The 16,675-nt window shown below is 38.3% G+C and overlaps 1 protein-coding gene across 2 annotated transcripts in view; it reads left to right on the forward strand.

Moving 5' to 3' along the window:
• Positions 1-16,675, forward strand: part of MAGI3 (membrane associated guanylate kinase, WW and PDZ domain containing 3) — a 299,696-nt gene that overhangs the window by 276,619 nt on the left and 6,402 nt on the right. For both annotated transcript variants that reach the window (XM_017869748.1, XM_017869749.1), the window contains exons 18-20: positions 8,168-8,270; positions 9,390-9,516; positions 10,093-10,236. In XM_017869748.1, the coding sequence (XP_017725237.1) occupies positions 8,168-8,270; positions 9,390-9,516; positions 10,093-10,236 (374 nt within the window). The remainder of the gene's footprint in view (positions 1-8,167; positions 8,271-9,389; positions 9,517-10,092; positions 10,237-16,675) is intronic.

Consider the following 16,675-nt stretch of genomic DNA (forward strand, 5'->3'; position numbering starts at 1 on the left):
AAAAAAAAAAAAATTTTATATATATATATATGCAATTCAGTGGTTTTAGTATAATTCAGTGGTTTTTAGTATATTCACAGGATTTTGCAATCATTACCACTAGTTCCACATTTTATTGCCTCCAAAAGAAACTTCATACCCATTAGAAATCACTTCCCATTCTCTTGAAACCCCCATTCCTAGGCAACCACTAATTCACTTTCTGTCTCTGTGGATTTGCTGGGTATTTCATATAAATAGAATCGTACAGTATGTGGCCTTTTGTGTCTGGCTTCTTTCACTTGGCAAAATGTTTTCAAGGTGCATCCTAGTTGTAGCATGTATCAGTACTGCATTCCTTTTTATGACTAATGAATAGTATTTCATTATGCATACATATATTTTGCTTACCTATTAATCATTTGATAGACATTTGAGTTGTTTCTACTACTGTGAATAATGCCACTACAAACGTTGTTTTATAGGTTTTTGTGTTGATGTATGATTTCATTTTTCTTGGTTGTATACCTAGGAGTGGAATTGTTGGGTCGCATGGTAACTATGTTTAGCTTTTTGAAGAACTTCAAAACGGTTTTCCACAACAGCTGCACCCTTTTATATTCCCACCAGCAATATATGAGGCTTCCATTTCCCCATATCCTTGCCAACACTTATTTTCTGTTTCGGGGGTTTGTTTTCTATCCATCCTAGTGGGTGTGAAATGGTATTTCGTTGTGGTTTTGACTGGCATTTTGCTGATGAGTAATGATGTTGAACATCTTTTCATGTGCTTATTGACTATTTGTAAATCTTCTTTACATAAATGTCTATTTAAATCCTTTGCCATTTATAACTCAGTTATTTGTCTTTTTTATTATTGAATTGTTTTCTGAATACTAGACCTTTATCAGATACATGGTTTGCAAGTATTTTTCTCCCGGTCTCCATTCATGTTTTTACTTTCTTGATACTATCCTTTGATGGACAAAAGTTTTAATGCTGAAGAAGTCTAATTCATCTATTTGCAGGGGCGGTGCTTGTGTTTTGGTATCATAGCATCATATGCTTTTAAGATTTATCTGCATTGCTGGGTGAACATAATTGATTGCTTTTAACTGCTTGATAGTTTTCCATGAATATTTACAACAAATAACCTGTCCACTTCCCTATAGACAGTCACATTGCCTACAACACTACAGTATTACAAACAATTCTATAATACACATCTTCACATATCTATGTTACAAAACAGTGTGAGAAGCCAGGCATTGGTGGCACATGCTTGTAGTCCTAGCTACACAGGAGGATCACTTGAGCCCAGAAGTTTAGGCCAGCCTAGATAACATAGCAAGACCTTATCTCTTAAAAAATAAAAAACAGTGTGAGAATTTCTGGGAGTGAAATTACTTGATCAAAGGGTATACATGTGCTTGATTTGATACTGTCAGATTGTTGGATCCATCTATTCCCACCAGCAAAACATTGAGGATTTGTATGCCTTTACTTCCCCACCAGTACTTGTTATCATCAGCTTTTGAATTTGCTAGCCTAAAGCATGAAGGTATTGTCTCATTATTTAATTTGCATTTCTCTGATTGTCCATGAATTTCAGCATCTCTTCATACGCTTGAGTTTTTTTCTTGTGGGATTTCTGTCTTGTTGATATTTAGTGGTTGCTCATGAATTATATGGACTTCAGTAGTAGTTTTGTTTTAGAGACTATAAATATCTTTTTCTGCTATCTATGTTCTTTGACCATGGTACCCTTTATTATACAGAAATTCTTAATTTAGATGTAATCAAATTTGTCACTTTTTACCTACAGCTTAAACTCTTGAGGTTTTATTTAAGATAAGTCATTTCCCCCCACATCACAGAGATCTTTCTTTTATATGATCTAATACCAGATTTGTAATTTTGATTTTTGTACCTAGGTCTTTAATCCATCTGGAGCCTACCTTTGTATGTAGTTTTAGGAGGGATGTGGTTTTATTTTTTATTCTTAACATGAGCCAATTTTCCCAACACCAGCTATTAGACAGCACTTCTTTGCCTTATTTATTTGTGATGTCATCTCTCCTATATAGCAACTTCCCCTTTAAACATGAGTCTCCAAGTTCTCTATTCTGTTCTATTAGTTTATTTGTTCTTGGGCTGATGATATATGTGTGTGTGTTTTTTATTTTTTTTTATCTGTGATATATCCTAATATATCTGCCTATTAGGGCAAACCTATCTGTCTCTCTGTTTCTCGAAATTGACTATATATTCATGGAACTTTTCTATACAAAATTTTAGAGCAAATTATTAAGCTCCTCCAAAAAAGTCAAAGTGCAGTTTTTTGGGGATATATTGTGTCTATGTGTATATAAATATACATGTGTGTATGTATATATATTTTTTTGATGGGGGGAGAATATCTTTACATATTAAGTCATCCCACCAAAGATCATGGACTGTCTTTCCAATTACTCAGATCATCTTTTATGTCCTTTAATAAGAGTTTTAGAATGTTGTCTCATAGGGTTCTTATTTACTCTTGGTAAGGTGATTCTCAATAGATTACAATGTTTATTCCTGTAGTTTAATTGTGGATTTTGTTTTTTATCTTTTGAAGATACACTTTCTCTTAAGTATATTATTATAGGCATACCTTGGAGATACTGCAGGTTCAGTTATAGGGCCACTGCCATTAGGTAGTGAATATTGCAATAAAGTGAATCACATGAACTTTTTGGTTTTCTAGTGCATATAGAAGTTATATTTACACTATACTAAATGCACTATACACTATATAGTCTCTTAAGTGTGCAATAGCAGTATATCTTAAAAAACAATATACATACCTTAATGAAAATATACTGTATTGCTAAGAAATGCTAATGATCATCTGGGCCTTTAGTAAGTCTTAATCTTTATGCTGGTAGAGGGTCTTGCCTCGATGTTGATGGTTGCTGACTGATTTGGGTGGTGGTTGCTGAAGGTTGAGGTGGCTGTAGCAATTTCTTAAAATAAGACAACAATAAAGTCTGCTACATTGATTGACTCTTTCTTTCACTAAAGATCTCTCTGTAGCATGTGATGCTGTTTGATAGCATTTTACCCACAGTAAAACCTCTTTCAAAATTGGACTTCATCCTCTCAAACTTTGCTACTACTTTATCAACTAAGGTTATGTACTATTCTAAATCCTTTGTGGTCATTTCAATGATGTTCACAGCATCTTCACCAGGAGTAGATTTCATCTCAAGAAACTACTTCTTTGCTTATCTGTAGGAAGAAAATCCTCACCTGTTCAAGTTCCGTCATGAGATTACAGCAATTCAGTCCCATCTTCAGGCTCTACTTCTAATTCTGTTCTCTTGCTATTTCTACCACATCTGCAGTTACTTCCTCCACTGAAGTCTTGAACCTGTGAAAGTCATCCATGGGAACTAGAATCAAGTTATTCCAAATTCCTGTTAATGTTGATATTTTTGACCTCTACTCCATGAATCACGAATGTTCTTAATATCATCTAGAACGGTGAATCCTTTCTGGGTTTTCAATTTGCTTTGCCCAGACCCATAGAAAAATCATGATCTGTGGCAGCTATAGACTTACCAAATGTATTTCTTAAATACTAAGACTTGAAAGTCAAAATTACTCCTCGATCCATGGGCTACAGAATGAATGTTGTATTGGAAGGCATGAAAACAACATTTATCTCCTTGTATTTCTCCATCAGATCTCTTGAGTGACAAGGTGCATTGTCAGTAAGCAGTAATATTTTGAAAGGAATCTTTTTCTCTGAGCAGTAGGTCTCAACAGTGGTATTAAGGTATTCAGTAAATCGTGCTGTAAACAGATGTGCTATCATCCAGCCTTTATTGTTCCATTTTTAGAGCATAAGCAGAGTAGATTTAGCAAAATTCGTAAGGGCCCTAAGATTTTTGGAGTGTAAATGAGCACATGAATTCACCAGCTGCATTAGCCCGTAACGAGAGTCAGCCTGTCCTTTGAAGCTTTGAAGCCAGGCATTGACTTCTCCTTTCTAGCTGTGAAAGTCCTAGATGGCATCTTTTTCTAATAAGAGACTGTTTTGTCTACCTTGAAAATCTGTTGTTTAGTGTAGCCACCTTTACCAAAGATTAGCTGAATCTTCTGGAAAAGTTGCTGCAGCTTCTGTATCAGCACTTGCTGCTTCACCTTACAGTTTTATGTTATGGAGATGACTTCTTTCCTTAAACCTAATGAACCAGCTTCTTCTAGCTTCACACTTTTCTTCTGAGGCTTCCTCAGCTCTCAATGGAAGAGAGTTAGGGCCTTGCTCTCGATTAGGTTTTTACTTATGGAAATATTGTGACTGGTTTGATCTTCTATCCAGACCACTAAAACTTTCTCCATATCCAGCAATAAGGCTGTTTCATTTTCTTATCATTCATTTGTTCACTGGCGTAATATTTACAATTTTCTTCAAGAACTTTCTTTTGCATTCACAACTTGGCTAACTGGTACAAGAGGCCTAGCTTTCAGCCTGTCGCGGATCTCAACATGCCTTCCTCACTAAGCTTAGTCATGTCTAGCTTTTGATGTAAAATGAGAGATGTGCAACTCTTTCTTTCACTTGAATACATAGAGGTCATTGTAGGGTTATTAATTGGCATGATTTCAATATTGTGTGTCTCAGGGAATAGAGAGCCTGAGAAGAGGGAGAAAGATGGGGAAAGGCTAGTTGATGGAGCAGTCAGCACACACATATTTATCAATTATGTTTGCCATTTTATATGGGTGTGGTTCATGGCACCCAAAAACAATTAGAGACAAGTGACTTGAAATTGACATACCCAGTAAGCAAAGGTGGAAAACCTAGGAATTTCCAGTGGGTACAAGAATATAAATATCAAAGATCACTGACCACAGATCACCATAACAGATATAATAATAAAGAAAAAGTTGGAAATATTGGAAGAATTACCAAAATGTGACACAGAGACATGAAAGTGAGCACATGCTGTTGGACAAATGACTCCAATAGACTCGCCCAATGCAGGGTTGCCACAAACCTTCAATTTATAAAAAATGCAATATAGTGAGGTACGCTGAAATGAGGCATACCTATACTTACAGACAGAAAGCCCAGCAAAAACTGAATTCTCATCAAGGGAGAGATATACTTAACCCATTGCTTTACTATTTTAAGAATTTTCAAATAAAATTCAGAGAGAAGATAGGCCTGTTTGACATTATGGAATAAATATTTGACTTTGTGAAGTAAAATAGCTTATAACAGAAAAAAATGGAGAAGCCACGTAGCATGTAGCACGGGTTGAAGGACTAAAAATGAAAAGAATCCCAGTGATAGGAAGTTTTACTTAAATTTGATGAAGACAACAAAAAACATGTAACTGCACCAATTTGTGGTACATTTTGCCTAAAACTGAAATGTCTCATCTAGAGTGGAAGGTAGAGGAAAACTTGAAATTGATCATATTACTTCTGTTGTCCTGCTCTGATGTTATACACTCATTACAATAGCCAAGCTAGTAACGCTGATAAATTATCTCTCTTGGCCATATGCAAAGTTACCAGTATCTCCCAGTCATCTTGTTGGCAGATGGAATTTTCCCCATCATTTTTCATTCCCTTAATATTAACCATGAATTTACAGTGACCGAAAAGAATCCAACTCTATACTGGGCAGTAAAGTTTAGAGACAGGTACCTTGAAATTGACATACCCAGGAAGCAAATGTGGAAGAACTTCTGGAAATTTCTAGCGAGTACAGGAATATTGAGATAACTGAGGTGTGATTCTTGCAATCAAGGAGTTCAGAGGATGGTAGGAGAGACAGGTGTTCTGTCAGCTCTGACACAATGTGGGAAATGCTGTGAGAACATTGTGATCACAATGTGCTTAAGGATAAGCCAGATAGGATTTCACAGAGGAGGTGAAATTTTCAACACGAGGTGAAATGGAAAGGCAGGCGTGCCCAGGTAACAAGGTTGGATAGTATCTTATGAGCAAGAAAACGTCACCATAGGTTGTTTTTGTTTTTGTTTGAGATAGAGTCTTGCTGTGTCACCTAGGCTGGAATGCAGTGGCATGATCTCGGCTCACTGCAACCTCCATCTCCTGGGTTCAAACGATTCTCCTGCCTCAGCCTCCCAAGTAGCTGGGACTACAGGCGCGTGCCACCACATCCAGCTAATTTTTGTATTTTTAGTAGAGACAGCCTGGCCATGTTGGCCAGGCTGGTCTCAAACTCCTGACCAGGTGATCCGCCTGCCTTGGCCTCCCAAAGTGCTGGGATTACAGGTGTGAGCCACCACACCCAGCCCACCATAGGTTTTTTACACAAGACAGTGGCATATTTCAACTTGTGTGTTAAAACTGGAGTCTTCTTCAGTGGCAAAGAGAGCAGTTAGGAGGTCAGTATAAACAACTTGTTAAAGTTACTCAGGAAAAATAAAATTCATGATAGCAATATAAAAGAGCAGCCAATGTCCAGGTCTCCAAAAAAAAAAAGTTCATAGCCCACTCCACCCCCACCCCCCTTCCTAGAATACTTGACTTTAAAGAAGAAACACAACCCTCTGGATAAGTTCTGGTCCAGAGGTTGGTTCTGCATCTCCAGGTCTGGTACACGTTGTTAAATCCATGTTCACACCTAAGCCTAGCAGCCAGAGGGCGTAGAAATCCTCAGGGGCCAGCCACCTGGCTTGGCCATATACCATTTCTTCCTCCTGCCACTTTCTACTCTCTGGCCTGTGTTTTTAGAGTACTCTCTAGCTACAAGAAGTTTTTCAATAGAAATAAGCGATTTATCTGTGTTTTTAGTCTCACAGAACTTTGGAAAGTAGCAACTTAATCCAAGCCATAAAATAGTGATGCATGTATTGTAGCGAAGCCTGAAGTTTCAGCTTTCTCAATGGAAACTGCTCCTTAATATTCATATCTTTTATCTTTAACGTGAGATTTTCTCTATTGTATTCTAAGATTCAGGTTATATCAGCTTCCATATGGTTTTCTAACTTAAAATATCCTCTACATTTAACATTTTTGTAAAGCAAGGTAAAGATTTCAGAATATATGCTTAAGGAGAAATGCAATACCAAGTGAGAGATATTATTTTGATGATGATGAAAATGATGATAGTTATAACAGAAACTGTTATATTGTGACTGTTATATGCCAGGCACTATTCTAAGCATGCACATTTATAAGCTCCTTTGATACTATAACTCAATGAGGTAACTGTATTTCCCCTTTCATAGACAAGAGGATTCAAAGCACAGATAACATAACAGATTTGCTCAAGAACACACAGCTAGTGAATGATGGGTCAGGCTTAAACTCTGTCCATCTTGCTCAGAGTTCATGGTCTTAATCGTTAAGCTGTGCTCGCTCTCTCTGATACTTTAAATATCCTATGCTTTTATATTTAAACATAATAAAATGTTCAAAAGTTTCAACTTCAAAAATATGAGTCTGCCAGCCTCCCCTCCTTGCCATCTAGTTCTAGGTGCAGGCAGTCACTATGCTTAGCTGTGAAAGCTACCTTCAAGGAACAGCAGGGAATCCAGAGCTGTTAGGAATGATACAGAAGCAGATGTAATGTTTTTACCTATATTGGTGTTCTGAGAAAATAGAAGCAGTAGGATATTTATAAACATTTGTTAGCACTCAGGATTCTGTAAGTTTGTCTTTGGTTCTCAGTGTCAGGCAAAATAACTGCTCCTATATTGAGGATGCAGGTTGAAAGGTGTGAGTTTCGTTTGCAGACTGGCCTCCGTGTTCCAGCATTCCTGAGACTTGACTTTGTTATCTAGAATGGGTTACCAATTATTAGGTGTGTGCTCTGGAAACCCATAGAATAGGCAACAGTATAGTTCCTGGAGCTCTGTCTTCTAGATAAATATTATATTCATTTCTGAATTTTATGTTATATGGATGACTAAAACAAAGGTGAAAATGGGGACATAATATGATTCCTATTCTCCTGACACATAAACTTTAATCAAAAGCCACAGGGAAAAAAGATGTTAATGTGCCAGTTCCAGACAGCTGACAATAGTGCTGCTCATGCTAAAGCCACTGAAGTCAGTATAGCAGTAACCATCTGTTATTGTCTCACTTTCACAGATCCACTTGGTCTTCACATTTTTATGTACAAATTCTTATTTCTTTTGTTTTCTCATTTGAACAGAGCATCATGGTCCACCATCAGGAACAAACTCAGCCAGGCAAAGCCCAGCCCTGCAGCACAGGCCCATGGGACAGTCACAGGCCAACCACATACCTGGGGACAGGTGGGGCTATTCTCAGGTTTTTTGTTTTTGTTTTTGTTTTTCCTTATTCTCTCCTTATTGCTCTGCTATTCATAAGCCCACTCCCCATCATCCACCCCCATACAGTAATGCAGATGCCAGCTGTTGAGGTCAATGTGACAACTCTTGCCTGTTCCTCAAATACCGTCCCCATTGCCTCCACCTACCCATTCAGTACCTTCGTCCCTCTTCCAGCCTCCATCCCAGGCACAGCATAATTATCCAATCTTGCCTGACATGCGAGGATTAGAAAGAAATGACAGTAGCATCTGGCTCTGCTACTCTTGGTCCTCCTAGTTTTTATTTTTTTTTATTTTTATTTTTTGAGACGGAGTCTCGCTCTGCCACCCAGGCTGGAGTCCAGTGGCCAGATCTCAGCTCACTGCAAGCTCCACCTCCCGGGTTTACGCCATTCTCCTGCCTCAGCCTCCGGAGTAGCTGGGACTACAGGCGCCCGCCACCTCGCCCGGCTAGTTTTTTGTATTTTTTTAGTAGAGACGGGGTTTCACCGTGTTAGCCAGGATGGTCTCGATCTCCTGACCTCGTGATCCGCCCGCCTCGGCCTCCCAAAGTGCTGGGATTACAGGCTTGAGCCACCACGCCCGGCCGTCCTCCTAGTTTTCATAGGGAAACTGCAGACCCATATGGATTGCTATCGTTATCAGGCCACCTGAGCAGAGCAGGTTTTTGTGTGTATTTCTGTCCTCTTTCGTTGAAAATATTAGCCATGAAACAAAAACTAGATTTCCAGAAATCAGCATCTTCACAGGCATTGGTGCTGCAGGAGAGCCATTTTTCACTGTGACAGGGTCAGCTTAACTGCCCTCTGGTGTAGTTATTTGGTTGCAGTTTTCTTTGATATAAACTGCTCTGAGATGTCCTTAAAAAAATTGGGGATATTGACAGACTTCAAGGTATGTTGGAATTAATGGCCAGGTTTCTCCTAGCACCCCTCTGATTTTAGATATAGTCTGTCTTCACAGTGGTTTGTCAGAGGGAAAATGGCAAGGTTGAGCTTTTAAAAGAAAAGAAGTTAATCTGCCTTTAGACTGTTTTTCATTTTCTCAGTTCAGAGAGTGACTTGATTTCTCTCTCTTGTAGAAGTGCCCTAGAAGGTGAAATTGGAAAAGATGTCTCCACTTCTTACAGACATTCTTGGTCAGACCACAAGCACCTTGCACAGCCTGACACCGCAGTAATTTCAGTTGTAGGCAGTCGGCACAATCAGGTAAACAAACATTCCCCTAGACGGGGAGTGATATTTTGAGTTGCCATACCACTGGCATTGGTGAATTTTTATTGCAAATCAGTTCAGATAAATTTGTTTGCAAAACTAATAATTCTCGAAGACCTGCCATGTGTTTGGCATTCTGTTGGCATCCACGGGAGGGTGTCAGGTGTGAAAGAAAAGTTTCCCCTATAGCAAGAGAACTTTGAACCCTTGGTTAAGTACTTAGAAGTAAATAGTATTTTACAGAATCAAATTAGGGTTTTTTGTTTGTTATTTGTTTGTTTTTCAGGAAAGTTAGTCAAATGCTACTTAAAGGAAGCACTTTGCAAAATTCTGTTCTCTGTTCCATTGCACATTGACCAACTAGAAAAGACATGTAACCTTCAGATTAGTTTAGGCTGCATTTATAAAAATTAAGGAGCCCTTTAACCAAAACCTACATTCCTTCTTTACAATATAGAAATGCACATTGAGAGTATAAATCATTTCCCCTAGCTATAGAAGTAGTCTTTCTTCAAAATGTAAATAAACAGTCCATGAGAACTTGCTTTTCTTATACTTCTTTCTCTCTAGAGCCTTGGTTGTTACCCAGTAGAGCTGGAGAGAGGCCCCCGGGGCTTTGGATTCAGCCTCCGAGGGGGGAAGGAGTACAACATGGGGCTGTTCATCCTTCGTCTTGCTGAAGATGGTCCTGCCATCAAAGATGGCAGAATTCATGTGAGTTGGTTTCTGTCTGTAACCTTAGGTTCAGACTCTAGACTAGAAACTTCAAAAGATATTAATAATTGATTTAAAGGGAATGCAGGAACCTCCTACATCTCAAAAGCAGGATGTGACATCCCTGACCCTCAAAAAGGCAAATGCTTGTCATTTTGCTTTTCTAATGCCCTGATGATTCCATTTATTCTCTTCAGTGTGCTAAACTGTATTACAGTTATGCTACTTTGCCTTCTTGACCTTGGTCAATAAGAAAATTCATTTCTTATTCACATAGTCAACATCTGAGGGTAAATGAATTAATAAATACACTTCTCATCTTAATAAGAGTCTTGAGAAAGCAAGGATCAAATAGAATCTTTAACTTCTTCCAGGAAACAATAGGCCCAGGATTTTTACCCCCCTCTTAGCTACCTGGAGAGGTAACTAGAGGCTGAAAAGCGTGGCTCTCAACATTTCTTACTGTTTGAAGGGCTAGAATTCACATCAGTAGTATTCCATCGTAGATGTTCTCATTCTAAAACACTGTGACTTCATATAGGGCATTGCAGACCAAGTTGTTTCTAGATCTGCGTAAGATAGTTTTTACTTCTTCTCTGGTTGTTAATTAAAGAAGAATCTTATATAGAAGACATTTGCTGCTAGGCGTGGTGGCTCACGCCTGTAATCCCAGCACTTTGGGAGGCCGAGGCAGGCAAATTACCTGAGGTTGGGAGTTCGAGACCAGCCTGACCAACATGGAGAAACCCTGTCTCTACTGAAGATACAAAAATTAGCCGGGTGTGATGGCACATGCCTGTAATCCCAGCTACTCGGGAGGCTGAGGCAGGAGAATCACTTGAACCCAGGAGGCAGAGGTTGCGGTGAGCCGAGATCGCGCCATTGCACTCCAGCCTGGGCAGCAAGAACAAAACTACATCTAAAAAAAAAAAAAGACATTTGCTGTCCTTGATTAAAAAAAAAAATAGTTAATTCACTGGTATTCAGTTAGGTGATACACTAAAATTTTAATTCCTAGACACCCTTCCCCTACTAACTCAAAAAAATTTTGATTTCCTTTCTCTGCCACCAGTAAGCATCAGGGAAAAGGAAACTTTTTTTTTTTTTTTTTTTAAACTTTAAAGTAAGTTCAAGTTGAGAAAAAAGCAAAAATGACCCTGGTAATTAATTAGCTGGTATAAATTCTAGTGGATGATTAGAAAAGGTGCTTCTGGGTGATTTTGCAGTTTTGCATTTTTCATTTCACTCCCATTACTCATTTCATAAACACATACTGAGTGTTTGCATTACCCAAAGCCTTGTGCGCGCTACTGAATTAGCTGGGAGAGACAGTGACCCAAAACAAATAAGATACTATCCTCTCTCAGAATGACCAGACACATGCACAAGTTCAAAGGGGTGAATAGAGAAGATTTCACAGAATAGGTGGCATTGACAGGTGCACAGGATTTCAATAGGGAGGAATTGAGGAGAGAAAACATTCCAGGCTGAATAAATGAGCAATGGGGTAAAACTAAGGAAGTATAAGTCATGTACAGGGAACTTCAAATGGTTGAGTTTACTTAGATTTTATTTAGAAAATACGTAGAGGAACAGAGGAGATGAGAATATAAAAGCATATGGGTCACAGGCATAACGGTCCTAGACAGTGGGAAGCCACAGGAGGCTTTCTAGCCAGGAATTTCCCCTCAGAGCAATCTGCTGATAAAAATCTGTTAGTGGTGTGCAGGATGGATGAAGGGAATCCAGGTAGCTGTAATTTATGCATATACAGTGGTAGTGGTGGGAGTATAACTTGGTAACGCTTTGGATGGAAGATAAGAGATGCCTGTGAGTTCAACTGTCAGTGAAGAAAAGACCAGTCTAGATGACCAACAAGTATCCTTTAAATGAGGGATGAAGGAAAAGGAAGAGTAAAGGATGACTCAGAAGCCTTGCCCCATCTGTACTATGAAAACCATTAGGGAGGCCAAGGGGAGAAAGGATATGGCAAAGATGATGGTGTAGTCAGTTTGAGTCATGTTGAGGTGAAGGGAACAGCTAGTGGAGCAGGTGTAAATGTTTAGCAGCCAGTTCCTACTAGTGGTGGAAGCCCAGATTGTGACATTACTGAGAAGTGATAATTGAAACCTTTGTGGTAGATAAGATCACTAAAGAAGAATATTTAGAGAGTAGTGAGCCAAGGACAGAGCTCTGAGCAAGGCATGTAGTTAGATAAGATAAAGGAAATGGAGAGGCAGAGCATGCAGAGCCACAGAGCCAAAGCTGCAGAGTGTTTATGACAAGGAGGGACTGATGGCCAAATGCTGTTAGTACAGCTTGTCAAGAACTCAAGAACTCCTGGATCTACTGTCTCGTAGAGACAATTTCATATGGTGACAAGAACATGGGATTGGAAATCAGACAGGACAAGAATCTTCTCCTAACCTGAGTTTCCTCATCTGCAAAATGCAGAACTAGATGTAAAATACGTGGTCCAAGTAAACTTCTTAAAGTCTTAATAAGAGCATCCTGAGACACTGTTTACAGAGCATGGCATATTTATTCCTGGTTTTCTTGGTCCTTTCCCCTCCCCTCCCCTCCTATCTTCTCTCTCTCTCTTTTCTCTCTCTGTCTCTCTCTCTCACACACACAACCTCTTCAGTTAGTTTACATCTGTGTTTTTAACACTTCCGTTGTATATATTGTCACAAACATCCCAATTACATGATAAATTAGGATAACATTGTTTTAAATGTTGGTTCCAAATATAACCCTCAGATCCACTAATGTCAGTAAACAAAAGGCAAACAGGCCTTAAAGCGGACAAAGTCTAGTTCTAAACATGTCATTCTTAGCCAGGAGTGGTGGCACATGCTTGTAATCCCAGCTACTTGGGAGGCTGAGGTGGGAGAGTCACTTGAGCCCAGGAGTTCAATACCAGTCTGGGCAATACAGCAAAACATCCTCAGTTAAAAAACGACAACATGACATGCTTTATGAATGAGCAGAAACTTTAGAATCTAATGATGAAATCAGCTTTTATTTCAAGAATAAACTCTGAAAAACAAACGCAAATAAGCAATTAACTGTTAAACCCTAGTGTGCTCTAACCTGTAAGAAAATGTCAGCTTTTCAGAGAAGTCACTTTTTGGGCTATTAAATTATCAAAATCTTGACTTGATAAAGCTTATGAGGGCTTTGCATATAACTAGTGCTCAATAACATGTTATTGATGACAACTTTCTCTGGTGGCCGCTGTCCAAATGATAAGAGTTTATCTCCAGCTGACACTCGCACCACGGAGCCACCTGAGTGCCCCCTCTGCCTCCCCCACTTGCCTCTCCTCTTCTCCCTTTATTAGGGTGACCACTGTGCTTTGTGTCCTATACCTCTTACTCTGTATTTCCAGCACCTGATGCAGTGCCTTGAATATTCACACCAGGTGCTCCATAGGTATTTGTTGAAAGAGTAAAATGGATGGATCATTCTAGATACTGAGAGAATGACTGTGTTTTTTTTTTTTTTTTTTTTTTTTTGTTTGTTTTTTTTTTTAAGATCAGTTCCCAGCACGTATTACTGGGTGAACAGGAGTGGGGATATATGAAATAATTAGCAACAATCTTAGTGTCATTAAGAAAACAAGAAAATGTTAACTTGTAACATAGATGGAAGGGTATTGAGAATCATTGAGAGGTTTTTCCTTTCACTCTGGTTGAAATTTAGAGAGGAGGGAGAAAAAAAGTGTTCTGGGATAAGGAACTGAGAAATAGCTGAATGGAAAAGGTTCATATTAGCGAATAGTGTCAAACTTAAATATTTAACATAGAACAGAATCAGATTTAGAAAATATTAAGTTTGCTGTCTTTGAGGCAATATGTGTTTTCCTACATGTGTGTTTTTACTTACATTAGTTTTATAGTCTCTCAGAAACTCTGAGATAGGTGACATTATCCCCACTTACAGATTTAAAACTGAGGCTCAAGGAGACCTAGTCACTTGCAGAGATCACTCAGCCTGTGAAGGCCACAGTGTGACCCAGGTGTGATCCTGGTCCGTCATCCTGGAAGCTCGGTCCATGTCTTTTCCGCTATGTCAGGTCTTGGCTTGAGTCCAGTTTGGATTGGATTTCATTGAGAGGCAGATAGTTTCTTAACAGGTTGTGAGATAATATAAGCCATGTGGTAGAAATATTTTGTCATTTTAATACATTTGTAGTGGATGTTGTTTTTAAAACGACAAGACTGCCTAAAAAGATAGTGATTTGTTTAAAAAAGGGAACATTCTTTTTATCTATTCTTCCTACTTCTTTTCTTTTGGTTCTATTTTTTTTTCTCTTTTCCTTCCTCTCTCTCCTCTGTCCCCATAATTATTTTCAATAATACAAAACCGAACTTAAATGTTTGTTCTATTTATCAAAAGATGTTTTCTCCAAATTATTTTTTATCACATTTTTAAAGTGACTCAAAATGTTAAAAGGATGTTTACTGGGTGAATTTACTTCTCTGAATTTCCCTCTGAGGAGAGTCTTTTGCATCTGTAGTTTTGTGTATGTAGGTCTCTGCAGAATTTATCTCGCTCTGAAGGCCTACCATAAATCTTAAAGCAATGGCTCCCCCTCCTTCCCCTCATTCAATTTTAAAGTTAAACAGAAATGACACCTGGTGGCAAGTCTGTTCAATTACAAGTTTTTTTTTTTTTTTTTTTTGCAGTTTATTGCAGTAAAAGAATAAAGAGTGTTACAGGTTTGGAGAGCTTAAGCTAAAGAATGTGACTGAAATAAATTATAACCTCAAACACGTTTTACAAGATATACCCAAAGCAGTGTCCAAATACTATCTACTTTAATTTTCTTTAGTTATCAGCAGGATTATATATCTAGTGCTAATTTATTACCTACATTGCCTCATGAAAATGATTCTTTTTCCATCACTTATCAAGGGAAATCTAAGTACTGGCTTTCGTTTCACTTATATATTCTGGATAGTAAGGGGTTTCAAATTACTCTCCATCCTATTGTCTTACTTTGGTTTTAATAAGGTGTTTTCATCTTACATATTAAATCCATCAATCTTGTTTCTGATATCCGCCATTTCTTCAAGAGTAAGCCTCCCTTATGTAAAATAAGTATGCAATAAGACCTTTAGTCTATTTTTTAGTTGACTTGAATTTTTTTTTGCATTGCATAGAATGGAGTACAGTCTACAGTTAAATCTTCATAATGATACACTTGAAAATAGCTTGAAAACTAATATTTGTACTTGGTATATAATCATGTTTTATCTTAAGTCCTCCCAGAACCCCACGAAGTAGGTACTAATATTATCCTCATTTAACAGATGAGAAAAATGAGACCACAACACTAGAAAGAGGTGGAGCACAAGATGGGAACCACAGGCTCCTGACCGTCTGTGTCGTGCTGTATCAGTAGAAAAAGTTGACCCACTGACCTTTGTTAAATATTGAGTCCTTCTGTTTTGTTACTTCTGGATTGGCTTATTATTTTTTTTATTCTTTAGTCACCTTGCAGCTAGCTAGCTTCAACTCAAAGGAACTTCTGGATTGTTTTAGTAAGCTCTTACAAACATTTGAGTATTTGCTTTTAGGAATTTCAGCAATATGCCATTGTTTAATTTTTCTGTTTTGAAGCCAGTATCCTTCATTTACATGTCACCTTGAAATAGTTTTCAACTTTTTAAATAAATTCAGGGGGGTACATGTACAGGTTTTTACACAGGTATATTGCATGATTCTGAGGCTTAGAATATGAATGAGTTCCCATCTCCCAGGTAGTGGGCATAGTACCCAATAGGCAGTTTTTTAGCCCTTGACCCTCTCCTTCCCTCCCCCATCTTGTATTCCCGTGTCTGTTATTCTCATCTTTGTCCATGTGTACTCAGTGTTTAGCTCCCACTTACAAGTGAGAACATGACGTGTTTGGTTTTCTGCATTAGTTTGCTTAGGATAATGGCCTCCAGCTCCATCCTTGTTGCTGCAAGGGGTCATGATTTCGCTCTTTTTTTGGCTGCATGGTATTCTATGGTGTATATGTACCACATTTTCTTTATCCAATCTGGCATTCATCAACGTGTGTTTGCTTGAAATAGATTTAAAATCAGTACCATCATTATCTTTAATTAGGTCTGTTCCAAAGTTATACTTGACTTTTACATATTTTCCCTTTTTCTTTTAAAGTAACTCAGACATTTCTAGTAAATCACAATGGTACTAAGGTAGATCTTATTCTGATCCCTAGTTTTATGTTTATTTTCCTGAGAAATGATTTTTTTTTTTTTTAATTTTTTTTTTTTTTGAGACAGAGTTTCACTCATTGCCCAGACTGGAGTACAATGGCATGATCTTGGCTCACCACAACCTCCACCTCCCGGATTCAAGTGATTCTCTTGCCTCAGCCTCCCGAGTAGCTGGGATTACAGGCACCCGCCACCACGCCTGGCCA

Source organism: Rhinopithecus bieti, unplaced genomic scaffold, assembly GCF_001698545.2.
Source record: "Rhinopithecus bieti isolate Rb0 unplaced genomic scaffold, ASM169854v2 scaffold_3040, whole genome shotgun sequence".
In the NCBI taxonomy this organism is placed as follows: Eukaryota; Metazoa; Chordata; class Mammalia; order Primates; family Cercopithecidae; genus Rhinopithecus; species Rhinopithecus bieti.